The 15,789-nt window shown below is 34.1% G+C and overlaps 1 protein-coding gene and 1 long non-coding RNA gene across 2 annotated transcripts; both read left to right on the top strand.

The window, feature by feature from the left end:
- The first annotated feature begins 5,362 nt into the window (after positions 1–5,362).
- On the top strand, positions 5,363–14,890 carry LOC109000214 (disease resistance protein RPV1-like). Its single transcript, XM_035690801.1, has 6 exons — positions 5,363–5,889; positions 6,540–7,638; positions 9,426–9,710; positions 9,796–10,800; positions 10,897–11,190; positions 14,675–14,890. Exons 1-6 carry the CDS (start codon positions 5,363–5,365, stop codon positions 14,888–14,890), a joined length of 3,426 nt encoding a protein of 1,141 aa, XP_035546694.1.
- On the top strand, positions 11,477–12,957 carry LOC108984303. The gene is made up of 3 exons (XR_001994995.2): positions 11,477–11,663; positions 11,863–11,988; positions 12,080–12,957. It is a non-coding gene; the product is annotated as an uncharacterized LOC108984303 (long non-coding RNA).
- Positions 14,891–15,789: the final 899 nt, after the last annotated feature.

Raw genomic sequence — 15,789 nt, 5'->3', positions numbered from 1 at the left:
GTTTATTTGCAAAGAGTGAAGAGGTGCAATTATTCTGGCTTTTTTTTTTATTTGAGTGGAATATTGTCAAACGCATTTTACTTCTTATTATTTATTCTATAATATTTCAAATATTTTTTGTTTTACTTATAAAATTGGTAGGTTGCAATAACTCATATTTAATTATATTCCTTGACAGCTACATCATATACTTATATGTCTATGACCTATAATACAATTTTTTTTTTTAGTAGAATTGATTTGGACTTATATTTAACATCATTTATCATTTATTAAGGTGTTCAATCATTTATCATTTGTTGAAAAGTAGACTGCTATATTATACTTTACTAGAAATATAATGATTAAAATGTTTTATATATACACATTTATTAACGATATTAACTTTATTTTAGGAAAGTACTACAGACATCGATCTCGACATCAACTCAAATACAAAGGAAGAAGATCATAAATCTCAAGCTACATCATCCAAGAGGAGAAAAATATAGAAAAAAATATTAATAGAACAATCGTGTTTCATAATAATTGTATCTATTTTACATTGTTTTAAATTTAACAAAGATATATATATATTATTACAATTTTAGTATTATAAATTGACCATAAAATATTTATTGGTAAAGTGAACTCTTTTATATATGCATATTCCATTTTATATATTGATATACATTTTTTTAGTGCTAGGGATCCCGCTTAATGGTCCTGCTCCCTTATTTTATTTTATTTTATTATTTTTTTACATGATTTTTTAACACTTTTAAATATTTAAAAAAATTCACAATATTATTAAAAAAAGAATCTTTCATCGGATGCTACACGTGGTCTTAAGGACATTTACATAAAAATATACTATGTGGGTACTGGTAGGAATAAAGGCTAGGAACAACAAGCTTCAGATGAACTAGAGGGAGGGGTTGTGCGATAACTCACCAAGAGCAAAAGAAACTGTGTGACAGAGCTTTATGCTCACCTAGAGAGAGTGCAATTCACGACAGGGAGGCAGGAGATCGGCAGATCTGGGTGGTGAGACGAAAACTCTGGCAAGTTGGGCGACTAAGCACTGAGAGAGGTGAGAGAGCACAACCGTGAGGGAAATGAGAACGGAGAGAGACAGTGAGGAAAGGTTCGGCGCAGCTTACAGAGAGGAGGACGATGGAATTAGAGTGGCGTGAAGTGCCTAGCAGCGCTTTCTGTGCAAATGGTAGCATCTGGGTGGGGGCTGGCAGCGTGCGGTGACTTTCCCTAGATGTAGAGGTGGCGGTTCAAGTTGTGGGCTTTCTTTGTTTCAGGGGTCAAAAATAGGGGACATGCAATGGGCTTGGACCGTGTCTTAATGGTGTAAAGGCAGCGCGTTGTAGGAGTTCTTTATTGTACCTAGGCTGAACTGCTTAAGGGGGGTTGCGGCTATAGGAAAGTAAATATTTCAATAGCTCACAATGGAAATTTCAACACACATTGTATTGATCATTCGGATATTCTTTAAAACATGTAGACGCCATTCTCACACGCACCTCTTAGAAGTATCGCCCCCGTGGATTGTTCCTTCACAAGAAAGTAAAGTGGGTGAAATTCAAGAAAAACATGATTTTGTTTGGTGAAGTGATGGACATAAATGAGATTATTGTGAATATGTGGAACACATAAGGTATCATGTAAATGAAAAAAAAAAATTTAGTTGTGGGTAAGGCTAAAGAACCTATATGTGTAACCGCCAAACCTGTACCATCACCAAGAATGACTACGTCAATGCCATCATACTCAGAGTGAATGGATAAATTTTGTATATCACTCGTAATATTGTAGGAAGCTGCAAAGTCAATTAACCATTTATTTTCTTGACCATCAGATGTTCCTGCACAGTTAACAGTCATTTAAGAGGGTTGTAATTGCGAGCAGGCCTTAGCTGTGTGGCCCACTTGGTCACAATATTGACACTTGGGCTGGAAGCATCTTTGGTTTGAGTTGGAATGACTAAATTGTTGTTGCGCCATTGGTCTCGAGGTGGGCCATTAGAAGAACGGTGATGGCCTTGTTGACGCGAAGGCCCATTGCTCTTGTTACTCCCTTTCTGTTGCTAGGTTGCAAGAAAGCCAGAGCAACAGTTTGCAGTAGCCACGAGCTACTATGTTGCAGCCTCCATCCTCCTCAAGTAGCTCTCATGCCCAACAAGTAGATCATGGAACTTTTCAAAAGCAAGTGATTTTTCTCTAGCTCGAATAGCTGCAGCAATCTCAAGAAAATCAGGACCTAACCCATTGAGGACATATAGGGTTAAGTCGTCATCGGAGATTGGGTGATCGATGAGAGCTATCTCATCAACTAGTCCTTTAACCGCATGAAGGTACTCTAGGATTGGTTGAGTTCCACGCTGAATCAAGGTCAGTTCTTCTTTAAGTTGCATTGCCCTTGTATGCGATTTGCTTGCATACATAGTTGATAATTTTTTCCATGCCTCATACGAGGTTTTGGCTGTGGCAATGAGGGGCGTGATTGTGGGTCAGGTAGATGCAAGAATAGCGCTAAGAATTAGCTTATCTTGCCTAACCCAGTGATTTTTCTTGGCTATAGACGGGGGGGTCCCATCGGAAGAGGGGCAATGCGATACTCCATTGATATAATCCATTAGATCATAGCCAATAAGGAGTGCCTCAAATTGAGCTCGTCATTGGGGAAGAGATGAGGGTGTGAGTTTCTCATTGATCTGAGTTGTGATGTTAAAAACAACAAGAGGGATTTCTAAGGAAGAGATAGGCTGATTTGAGGAAGACATTTGTGAAATGAGGATCAAATTCTCGTTGGAGAGATGGTCTCCTGATACCATATAGGAAAGTAAATATTTTAAGAGCTCACAATGGAAATTTTAACACACATTGTATTGATCATTCAGATGTTCTTTACACAGACCTTACAATTCTATCTAAGGAAATATACAACTATCAAAACTGACATGCATATCGGTTATAGAATTTATTTACATAAATGCATCAATTTACAAGGCATGATTCTCAGCTTGATTGTTGCTGCAGATCACTTCCAGATTTCTTGTGAATATGAATTTGATTCTTGCTTTGTGTCACATTCCTTAATAGCGGTGTAGTGTCTGGAGCCTCTGAAAGTGGGTCGCCGAACTACACGCAACGGCAAAAGTTCTCAATGAAAAAAAAAAAATTGTTACGATTGAGTTTTATGAGATGGAGGTGGTGGCACACGTGAAAGCTTGGCTTTGGTGGTAGTCGTTTATGGTGGTTGTGTTGAAGTGGCAACAGAGACAGTACTTTGAAGCCAGGAGCAGGGGTCGAAACAGAAAATCTAGTTTGGGGGGGCCAAGTTACAAAAATAATAATTTGGGGGGCTAAATACTAATTTTCATATAGTCTACTTTATAAAAACACCTTTCAAAAATTGATTTTAATCAAATTTTGAAGATTTTGGGGGGCCGAGGCCCCGCCAAGCCTCGCCAAGCCCTTAGTAGTTTTGCCCCTGGGCAGGAGGAACACAGAGCGGCAGTCTTAGTTTTAGGTTGAGGATGACTTACGGGGTATGTGCGATACTGTGTAACAAACATATATAGAAAAACTGAAAAAAAAAGCTTCGAGAACATGACGTGGAAAACAGACGTGACAAAGCCATGCATGAAGAGAAGTCTGTGGGGGCTATGCATGAACTTTTGTAACATGTGAATATAAAATGTTGTCATTTATCCTAGCGGAAACAAACATGCATGTAGAAGAAACGAACATGCAAGAAGGATACAAGATTTCATGGTCTTGGGCTTTTGGCTTATTTTAAATATTTAGACCATGTTTTGTAGTGAACAAAAAGAAATTAATAAATGGTCTTGGGCTTTTGGCTTATTTTAAATATTTAGACCATGTTTTGTAGTGAACAAAAAGAAATTAATAAATGGGCTTTTCCTTGAGTTTTGGATCTCGACTCATCCTTAAAAAAAAATATATATATATATACTTGTTCCATAAATCTTCTCAGTCCATAAAAAGATTTTCCATCCGACCCAAAAATATTAAAGGAAATTATTAAAATAGAAAGCCCTTTAAAAAAATATATTTGATATCTGCAAAAATACAATTTGAACTCATAATCAATATAAAAACAATACTCAAAGATTAATTGGGTTCTTCATACATATAAATCCCTTATAAAAAAATTTAGAAAGCGGCTTGGTGTTGGACCTGGGTGTAAGTCGTCACCTAAAATCCACTATAGAAATTTTGTTTGTTACAACTTATTTAAAAACATTCACAAGACCCTTGTAGTACGTAGTTAAATCTAACTTGCAACACTACGAATGATCTACTCGATTTCTGCACCCATACAGTTTTGGACCTCTGGCCTTTCTATAGCTTCACCGAGAGAGCCTCTCGAGCTCAACAAATACATGGTTTCCTTTAATTTTTGCTCCTACTCTATGAGTATTATATTTTCCCCATCTTTCTAAATACCAATTAAAGAAAAGAAATAGCCAATCCATTCCAATTTACAACAATGTTTTAAATTTGGGAAATGCTAGGGAGCCAGTTTTGCGCTCCCGTTTATTTTGCCCGATTTCTTTTTTTTTTTAACTTAGTGATTAAGAAAATATTGTTTAATAATATTGTGAATTTTTTTCTTTTTTTTCCTTTTTTTTTAAATATTTAAAAGTGTTAAAAATATAATGTGAAAAAAAAAAACAAAAAATCTTTAATTTTTTTTTCACATAATTTTTAACACTTTTAAATATTTTTAAATAAAAAATTTACAATATTATTAAACAATATTTATTTAATCACTAAGTAAAAAAAAACTTAAAAAAAAAAAAAGGTGCAAAATAAATGGGAGCCCAAAACGGGCTCCCTATCATTTTTCTTTAAATTTTGTTTCCGAGATCATTCCTATTTACACATTAGTATCGAATATTTCGATATTCGATACAATCTTGTACTGTTTCGAAATTTTATATTGTGTCTATCCAATCTTTGCCGGTCTAAACATCTCATCTTCAAAACAAGATTCTATGCTGTACATATCCACACAAATCAGCAATACATTATATCCAGTCATAATGAAACTCATGATATCATTCATATAATTTTTACATAATTTCAAGATGCTTTTCCTTCCTTTCATTCCAATTAATCTCCCAAATAATTTTCAGAAACTACATTATAGGCGGACCCACACTATACGCAGTTTCTGAACAATAATTACTATCAATTTCTAGTGGTGTGAACTGTAGACTTCGGAGTCTTCTTTATTGATTTCCTGAAGTGAAGATTTAACACAGTTTCCATCACTCCTTTCCTTTACCCACTTCTCTATAGTCGCACCTCTCTTGTGAACATTTATCACACATACAGAGGAGATGACCACTTCTTCCATGGCCAGCTTACAAGGAGCTTCTTCCTCGCTCTCTTCCGCTTCAACTTCTTCCATCCATCCGTGGAGTTACGATGTATTCTTGAGCTTTAGAGGTAAAGATGTTCGCCAAAAATTTATTTCTCATCTATACAATGCTTTGGATAAAAGGGGAATCAGCACTTACATAGACGATGAGCTTGAAAGAGAAGAGGAAATTTCACAAGCACTTTTCCAAGCTATCGAAAGGTCAATGATTTCTATTATCGTACTCTCTAGAAACTATGCAGAATCTAAATGGTGCTTAAACGAGATATTGAAGATCCTTGAGTGTGTGAGAACAATAAAACAAATTATTCTACCAATATTTTACGATGTAGATCCATCAGATGTAAGACATCAAAAAAAAAAATTTGGAGAAGCATTTGCTAAACTTAAAGGTAGGTCCGAGGGCAAGGTAGAACTAGTGCTGAAGTGGGAGGCAGCATTAGAAGAACTAGCCAATATGTCGGGGCTCGAATTAAAGAATTACAGGTACTTCTGATTTCTTTGACTATATATATATGTTTGTATGTGTGTTTGTCTATATATATATATGATGTTAAAGCGAATTAACTTTATGAAGAAAACTGAGACAATTTCGACATTGATAAAGATATGGTACTACCGCATTAACTTCACTGGCTTAAAGTTCATTGGAGAAACTGATAACATGAACAATACAAAAGGCCTCGTTTGTTTTTACAACCCATGTATCTCAACTCATCTCATCATCTCATCTCATCTAATCATTATAATTTTTTCAAATTTTCATATAAAATAAAATAAACAATTCAACTTTTTCAAATCCCAAAACAAAAATAATATTAAAAAAATATATTCTAACAATATTTTATTTGACTTTTAACTTTTAACTCAACTCATCTGTGAAAATAAACTAGGTCAAAGAATAGAGGAATATATGCAATTTCGTCCATAAAATAACTAACTAATAGTGGAAAAAAATAACTAATAAAAAAGACGGGAATTTCTTAATTTTTGGGTTCTATATAGAATAAGATTTGGAATGATCATATCATAAGAAAAAAAAAGAACCATTTAAATAAGCATTGGTTTTTAGTTTCATGTCATTTATTGTCAAAAGTCTTAACTCTTTCAATTTGTCTTCTCTTTTACATTTATAGGAAAGAGTCAGAACTTATCCAGGAAATCATTCGATGGGTGGACTTTAGAGTGGTAAACCATACACCTCTAAGCGTTGCCAAGTATCCAATTGGGTTAGAGTCTCGTATACAAGACATTTATCAGCATTTAAGTATTGGAAAGAATGATATTGTATGCATGCTAGGGATATTTGGGACCGGTGGAATTGGTAAGACAACTATTTCAAAAGATATCTATAACCGGATTTCTTCTCAATTTGAAGGAAGTTGTTTCTTGAAAAACATTAGAGAAACTTCAAAACGAGCAGGAGGTGTAATTCAGCTGCAAAATACACTTCTTTCTACGATCTTGGGAATAAGTTTTGATGTTAGTGATATTGACAGAGGCATCAATGTGATTAGGCATAGACTTTGCTCTAAAAGGGTTCTCTTAATTCTTGATGATGTGGATGAGTTGGTCCAAATAGAAAAGTTAGCTGGAGATCGTGCTTGGTTTGGTTCAGGAAGTAGAATCATTATAACAACAAGAGATCAACAATTATTAAAAATCTCTGAAGTTGATTCAGAATGCAAGTTGAAAAATTTGGATGACAATGAAGCTCTTCGGCTCTTTAGCTTGCATGCTTTTAAGAAAGACGAACCACTCGACGATTATGTGGAACTCTCTAAACAAGTAATAAAATATGCTCAGGGTCTTCCACTAGCTCTAATAGTGCTAGGTTCAGATCTAAAAGGTCAAAGTATATATCAATGGAAAATTGCAATAGATAAATATAAAAGCTTTCCTAACAGAAATATTCAAAAAGTACTCTTAGTGAGCTATGAAGGATTGGATGATACTGAGAGGGAAATGTTCCTTGATATTGCATTTTTCGTTAAAGGAGAACCTTTTGCTGGTGTCATAAAAATATTTGATAGTTGTGGTTTTTCTCCCGTTCATGGTATCCAGAGACTTATAGACAAGTGTCTTATTACTATTGAAGATGAATATGTTCTGATGCATGACTTGCTACAAAATATGGGTCGAGAAATTGTTCGACTAGAATCACCCAAAGAGCCGAGCAAACGTAGTAGATTGTGGTTTCATGAGGATATCCGTGAAGTGTTGGAAGAAAGTACGGTAAGAGTAAAAAAAACTTGAGTTTTACTTTTATTTCCTTTTCCAAAGGTGAAACCTAGTGGAAAATATTGATTATAAATTTATACCTAAATGATTATATATGTATATATCTTTTAAATTATCAAAATGAATTTGTAGTTATGAATAGAATTCGTTTAAATCAATAAAAGTTCCATATCTAAATGTCCAAGCTTTTTCGTTTCAAATATCCTAATATTTTCTAATTTAGGCCCTGTTTGGATACAAGAAGTGTTTCATTTTATCTAATCATTACAACCTTTCCAAATTTTCACACAAAATATAATAAACAATTTAACTTTTTCAAATCCCAAAACAATAATAATATACAAAAATAATATTCTAAAAATATTTTATTCAACTTTCATCTTAACTCATTTAATCTCAACTTACTATCCAAACCGCACCTTAGTGCTTACTGTCCCATCTAGCTAGCGTTTGTATTATGAAAAGTAAAAGTTTAAAGAGGCATACATGAGTTGGGAATTAAACGACAATGTACTTTTATATTTTAACGTGTGCGTGTATTAAGATTTTCTAAGCTAATTTAACCTTTGGATACTTAGAATATCTGTAAATAATACTGAAACTATTTGAGTTACGATATTTTAATAGGTTTTAGAAAATCATGTGAGAGAAGAATTTGAGTAAAAATATTATAAAGTTAAAAAATCGTTTAAATATAATTTTTATTTTGAAATTTGAAAAATGTGTATTGTTTTTTGTGTTTTATGTGAAATTTTGAGAAAATTATAATTATTGGGTAGGGGTGTAACCAGTCCGGTCCGGTCCGGTTTTGGACAAAATCTAGGACCGAACCGGTATGTACCGGTTTTGTATTTTTCAAAACCGATTACGCCCCGATTACCCTCCTAAACCGGTACTTCCGGTTTTACCGGTTTCCGGTCCGGTCCGGTCCGATTTTCCGGTTTTTTTTTAAATGTAAAAAACATATAATAAAGTGTTAATTCTTATTATAAAATGTTATTAAAAATTTAATATATATATTATGCTTAAAGCATATGATCAATTAAATTTTTATCTTTAAGATTAAACTTTTATTTTATAAATTATAACAACATTATCTTATATATAATTATATTAATAACATATGATCAAATAAATTACAAATGTTCATATTTAAGATTAACATTTTATGTTATTATTTATAAATTATAATATAAAATTTTTTCATATATGATATATAATTATATATATTATATATAAAAATTTAACATATAATTATATATTATATATATAAATATTTTGTATAATATATAAATTAATTTTTATATTTTTTTTTTCCAACCGGTCCGGTTCGGTCCGGTCCGGTCCCAAAAACTACGGAACCGGAACCGGACCGGAACCGGCCGGTTTTCATAAAATAGGAACCGGTTCCGGACCGGACCGGTTCAAAACCGGACCAACCGGTCCGGTTCGGTCCGGTCCGGACCGGTTTTCCGGTTTTCCGGTTTAAATTTACATCCCTATTATTGGGTAATGATTAGATGAAAGAGTTGTGGATGAAATTGAAAAGTATTTTGTGTTTGAGTGATGCTTAAGAAATTAGAAATATTTAAGAATATATGTGAATACTGAAAATACTTGTGTACACAATCGAAGCCTTAGTTTTTAAAATTTCAGTAATGATAAGCACAGAGTACACAAATGGGGCCTATTGAAAATTTGGGAAATTAGCAAGTTGTGATTTGTGAATGACTTTATGCACTAATTTTGCTGACACTCTTATGTATTCTCTTATGTACAAGGGTACAAACAAAATCGAAGGCATGATAATAGATATGCCTAAAGGCGAGGACGTGATTAGGTTGAGTCCCAAAGCATTTGTACAGATGAAAGGACTTAGAGTGTTTATCAATCGTAATGCAAGTTTTTCAAGTGGACCTAATTATCTCTCCAACAAGTTAAGAGTTCTTGATTGGTTTGAATATCCTCTTCAATCTTTGCCACCCAATTTTCTTGGAAATAGGCTCATTATATTGAAAATGCGTGGTAGCTTCTTGAAGGAGTTAGGCATGGGATTCAAGTTTAAGGTACGTATAATTATAATCTCCAATAATTTTGTTTCTTTAGTCTACGTGGTAAACTCCTTTCAATTTGTTTTGTCTTTTTTAACAGAACGTGACAACTATAACTTTTGATGAATGTAACTTCTTAACAAAAATCTCGGATCTTTCAAGCATCTCAAATTTGAAGGAATTGAATGCCAGAAGGTGTACAAGTTTAGTTGAGGTGCATGATTCCGTCGGACACCTGGATAATCTTTCTCATTTGAGTTTTTTTGATTGCTCTAACCTCGAAATTTTTCCAACAAGTCTCAAGTTGAGATCTTTACACTACCTTGATCTTCGTGGTTGCTCAAGCTTTCGTGACTTTCCTAAAATCGAGTGTGAAATGAGATATTTACATACATTGAATCTAGCTGGCACTGTAGTGGAAGAACTACCTGTATCCATTGGAAACCTCACTAGACTTGATCATTTAATTCTAAGTGGTTGCAAAAACCTTATGCGTCTCCCAATTAACAGCATTCTTCAATTGCAACATTTAAGCCAGCTTGGGATTGGTGGTTGTACAAATCTGGTAAAGAAGATGGGGGATGATAGACAATCCATTCTAGCTACTGATTCTACTAGAATGGAAGATGAGATATCATCAAGTCATGAAGAACAAGTCCATGAATTGGCGCCTCCAATGAATTCACGCAATGGGAGCAGTGCATTACAAGTGTTGAATCTTCAAAATTGTTTCCAATCAAAATCAAGTTTCTTTCCAATATCAAGTTTCTTTACGGTGTTTAATTCCTCAGCTACTTTGAAATTTTTATATCTATCGAAAAGTGAATTTGTTAGTCTTCCCACAAGCATCAAAGGATTTGTTGCACTCAATTACCTCTACATGTGGGATTGCAAGAAACTTGAAGAAGTCTTAGAACTTCCACCAAATATAAGATTTGTAAATGTTCAGGGATGCAAGTCGTTAGAAAGATTTCCAGAAGTATCAAAAATATTGGAATTCAATGGAAGCCACATCAGATCGCTACAAGAGATTAATATTTGCGGCTGCGACAAAATGCATGAGAAGATTTGGAATTATAAAGTGCCAAATTCATTACTATGGAAGGTATGTATGCGTCTCATTCATTCTCTCTCTCAATTATTTATTGGATGCATGACTTTAAAATTGATGATGATGATGATGATGATATTGGTTTCACAGGGACACTATGATGCCACTGTGTTTCCAGAAAATGAGATTCCAGGGTGGTTTCGGTATCAAAAAGAGTTTTTAAAAAATAAAATTGTTAAGAGAGGGGATAATGATTTCCAACTGGGGAAAAATGAAGAATGGGTAATAAATATTGAGGGGCCACACTATTTGAAGGATATAAGTGGAATTGTAGTATATGCAGTTGTGTTTTATAAAGAAGCTAACTACATGGATACCATTGAAGATGTTGAGATAACAAGTAATAGTTCCAATCATGTATGCCGTATCAATCTTTCTGAAGGGGTAAGTTTGCATCATAATAATACAACTGAAGTTGGAGGCAAATATAATGTACGGGTGAGCTACTCCGATTTAGAATCGTTTAAGGTTGCGTTTGGTTAGTAAACTACTCTCAACTCATCTCAACTCATCATTACAACTTTTTCAAATTTCAATACAAAATATAATAAACAATTCAACTTTTTCAAATCTCAAAATAATAATAATATTAAAAAATAATATTTTATCAATATTTTATCATCTCAACTCAACTCAACTCAACTCACTTCAACATCCAAACTCGGTAAAGGTTTTGGAGAATTTGAGAGTTCAACTTCGTACTGATTGGGCTTCTTTTCGGGTACCGTATTATAGAAGTTGGGGAGCCAATATTATATACAAGAAGCATGAAAGCAGAGCACATAAAAGAAGAAAAATGGATTGAATTAATTATACCCCATTTCCTGTACGTAGCTACTATTTCTTTGGAATTTCAGGTGAGATTTTCCTTTCATTTTTGTTTCTTCTCTCTGGTCTTTTAGACTTAAGGCACCATTTGTTTTCACAGATGAGATGATGATATGAGTTGAAATAAAAATTAAAAGTTGAATAAAATATTATTAGAATATATTTTTTTAATAATATTTTTATTTTAGAATTTGAAAAAGTTAAATTGTTTATTTTATTTTTATATAGGAATTTGAGAACGTTGTAATGATTATATGAGATGAGATGAAAATACTTATGAAAACAAGTAAGGTAAAACTTCCAGATCGTGAGGTGGAGAAGGACTGTATAGGATGATCCAAAACAAATTAGCTTGTAAGCTTTTCACATTGTTCGTTTACTTACCCATTTGTTTGTTTCTTATAAGCTGCCCTGAAATTTTTCTTATATATCATATGACAAAAAGGTTAATGAAACCCAAGAACTTACTGGAGGAAGTGAAGTAATTGGTAGAAGACAAGGGAGACTCAAGAGAGGCTTTGGAGGGCCAAATTAACTCTTTTCCATCTTCAAAATACTATGCAGGAGGCAGCAGTTATTCCACCATATGTTATTTTTGAAAGTTATGAATTATGAAGAGAAAAGTTATAGAAAGTTTATAAGCAGTATTTTGGGACCAGGGTTCAAACCACACAAGGGGTTTTAATCCTGAATCCCTCTTCTAACCGGACGCGGTGCAAACATGATGTTTACACCAGCTGATGTGATGATGACATGTCAGCTTACATTTTATTTTCAAATGGACATTGCCGCACAAGATTTCTTCCCATGAAAAATTCTTAGATAAGCCATACATAGCACGAATGTGGAGCTCTGGATAGCACGTCCCTTCTTCCCATTTCTAACAATCCTTCCTGCTAATACGGAAACCTATCTTTTATTCGGCCATTGATGCTGCCCCCGGTGAGCTCTAACACCAATGATTTGGCGTCGCCGACTACCTTATCTACCACACCTAGTCCACATTCAATGTTTATCTTATAAAAATCGCTCTGTATTTTATAAATACAAAATCATGGCTCTACCACCCAGAGTTTTTCACACTAACATTGGAAAGAAATTTGGGGAAGATTTTCGAAACCGGTAATCGCAGCTCCGTCCAAAAACTTTAGATAGACTAAAGCATATTTACAATGGGAAGAATATGGATGGGAAGAATATGGAGGAACAAGCAGTGTTGGGTTGTGCTTTGGAGCAACAGATGCTGGGTGGTGTACTGTGGGCTGAAAAAATTAACGTTCCGAAGTTCCTAAGTGGAGAAAGAAAGTGAGCAAGTTTGTTGTAATTCACTTGTTTTTTCATTACTAAAACAAAACCCAATGAATCTCAAGTACCTAAAGATAATTTTGTCTTCGATTTGTCTCAAAAAACAAAAAACAATTCAGAAGAAAAGTCGACAAGAAAGGAGAGAGAGAGAGAGAGAGAGAGAGAGATCACCGGTGTTGTAGCCAGAAAGAATTGAAGCTGCAGCGGCAATCGAAGAGGAAGAGTTACTCACCCTACTCAGAGTCAGGCTGATGAAGATCGAACGGAAGTCAGGAAGTCTTGAACGCGAGCTTGAGGGTGAGTTTGGACGTCATTCTCATTTCAATTCATTTTTATAATTTTTTTAAATTCTAATAAAAATATAATAAATAATTTAATTTTTTTTAAATTTAAAATAATAATAATATTAAAAATTAATATTTTAATAATATTTTATCATCATAATTCAACTCAACTCAATTCAAATTACTTCAATATCTATGACGATGTTCCAAACATAATGAACGATGACGTGTCTCTATCTCATTAGAGAGTGTAAAAACTAAAATGGCAAATTACAGCACGTCCATTTTGAAGGTTCTCTCTTTAATCCTTTATGGAGAGGATGGCCCCTCCACTCGGACCTGGGCCTCCAGTGTCCAACCCAAGGCGCACGGCCAACAGAAGCCCCATGAGCGTGCGGCCCACAAGCCCAAGTGCCCCAGTAAAGTGATGTAAAAATTATTGCCGAAGGGGCGCATCTGCAGGACTCGAACCAGTACTGACTGGTTGGTGTGAGAGGCGCCGTGACTGTTGGAATGGCAAACAGGCGTAATTTATATACCAGTTCAGATCAGATTTCAGAAAAATCATTCACATCTGTTATCTATAAATAGATCTATTCATCTGCGAATTTATAATCACAGAAATAAATAAAAATTATCTCTCACAAAAGTTTTTATTTTTTTCAAAACTTGTTATTAGAATCTATTCATTTTGTCGAGAATAGATTTTAATCTCTTAATTAAATAGTAAAATTTGAGAGTATTCAAAATCTAATTTCGTACATGCATAACGTATTTAGATAAATGGACTTTTTTTGAATTTTATTATATCTTGAAAGAAAATTTACTTATAATTCGTAAAAAAAACATACACAATCTCTTACTATTTATACAACCTCCACACACCACACTTTTTTTATTTTTTTTTCTTTTATCAAATATTTAATATATGAATAATGAATAGAAGAATTGACTTAATTTAAAAAGAATAAACTCAAAAAAAAATTAAATTTAAAAAAATATAGTGTGTGGAAGTAGGGAAGTTGTATATTATTGTTCATAATTCGTGTGTATACCGTTATTGGCGAATAATGTCTGTGGCTTTGCACTCTCAGATTCCCATGCAGTCTTGACGTCATGAACTTCGAGATGAAGCTGGCACCATTTCCGATGGAAGAAGTAAGGGTCATGCGAGGAGTGGATTTAGTCAAGGACTCCAAAATCTGTCTCCAAGGAATTTTCATCATTCGCCCTGCACATCATATCTCATATAGTAATTTTTTTAGCAACAAGATCAAGTATCAAGTTCAAAGTGAAAAAACTCAAAGCCTACACATTTTTTTGTTAAAAATACATAAATCTCAAGGCTATACATATCCATGTTTTCAAGAAAACTACATAATTTCAAGCCATTGCAAAATTATGTTCCCAATGGTTTTCTCATTCTGCTATATGCTAGCTTTTCATGTCAGTTTCTCTCCCAATTCACACTTAATTACCAGTTTTCATCGAAGATCACTTCTTTGAATCTCAAGTATTCCGAAGCAGTGATATCGTCTGCAGACAAGTCCTCGGAGTTCACCTTTAACAAATTCCCAGAATCTAGGATTTGGTCTTATGGCAAGAGCAACATATGGTGGAACAACTGCTTCCTCCTGCGTAGTATTTCGAAGATGGAAAAGAATTAGTGCCTCCTACACAATTGTGCCTGAGCATGAAAGAGGTACTAAATGAGCACCTGGGTGGAACACAGGATGTAACCAAGTAGGCCCTCTGAAACCTCTCTTGAGTCTCCCTTGTCTTCTATTAATTTATTTAATTCCTCCAGTAAGTTCTGGGGTTTCATTACCCTTTTGCTTGTTGCAACAAACCTTTTCTTTGCAAATATAATAAATAGAATGTTGATTTTTGCGTGTAAAAATTGGTTTTATGGAGAAAAGTATTCAAATATTACCTCAAACAGCATCTTTTTATATGATAGTTGCCCTGCCTCAATGCATCCGGCATGCTATCATCATGGCCCTGCATCAATGCATCCGACATACTATCATCATGGCCCTGCTTCAATGCATTCGACATACTATATGCAAATTCAATATGATCAGTTGTCACTTGAGAACTTTCTCGAAAGAAATAAGCACAATATACTCTTGGAAACAGAGAGGTTTAGAACTGAGGTAGTGGTTTTTGTTTGTTGTTCTGTGACTTGATTTAATTTTGGAGAACTAGTATGAAGAGTGAAAGATTTAGCAAGCTGAAGACATGGGAGGAGGATAACGAGCATTCTTTGGTTCCATTTGTCTGGAAGGAAGAGACTGAAAGCAAGATTTAAGAAACTTGCCATTAGTAGAAGCAAATTCAGATATACCTTTTATGGCAATAACAATGAAATATCAAACATCCCAATTATATAGCATAACGTGTACTATATGTTTAATGAGTTCCACATAACCGTTAATCCATTTCTCTTTTGAAGACAAGCCAACTAAATAGTTGAAGAGCTTGATCGCACTCCAATCCCTTCACGTCATACATTAAATCAATGTCACATGTAATTAACAAACGTAGATCTCTTGTTGTTATGATG

This window comes from Juglans regia, chromosome 6, assembly GCF_001411555.2.
Source record: "Juglans regia cultivar Chandler chromosome 6, Walnut 2.0, whole genome shotgun sequence".
Taxonomy (NCBI): Eukaryota; Viridiplantae; Streptophyta; class Magnoliopsida; order Fagales; family Juglandaceae; genus Juglans; species Juglans regia.
This window is presented reverse-complemented; position numbering and strand designations above follow the sequence as displayed.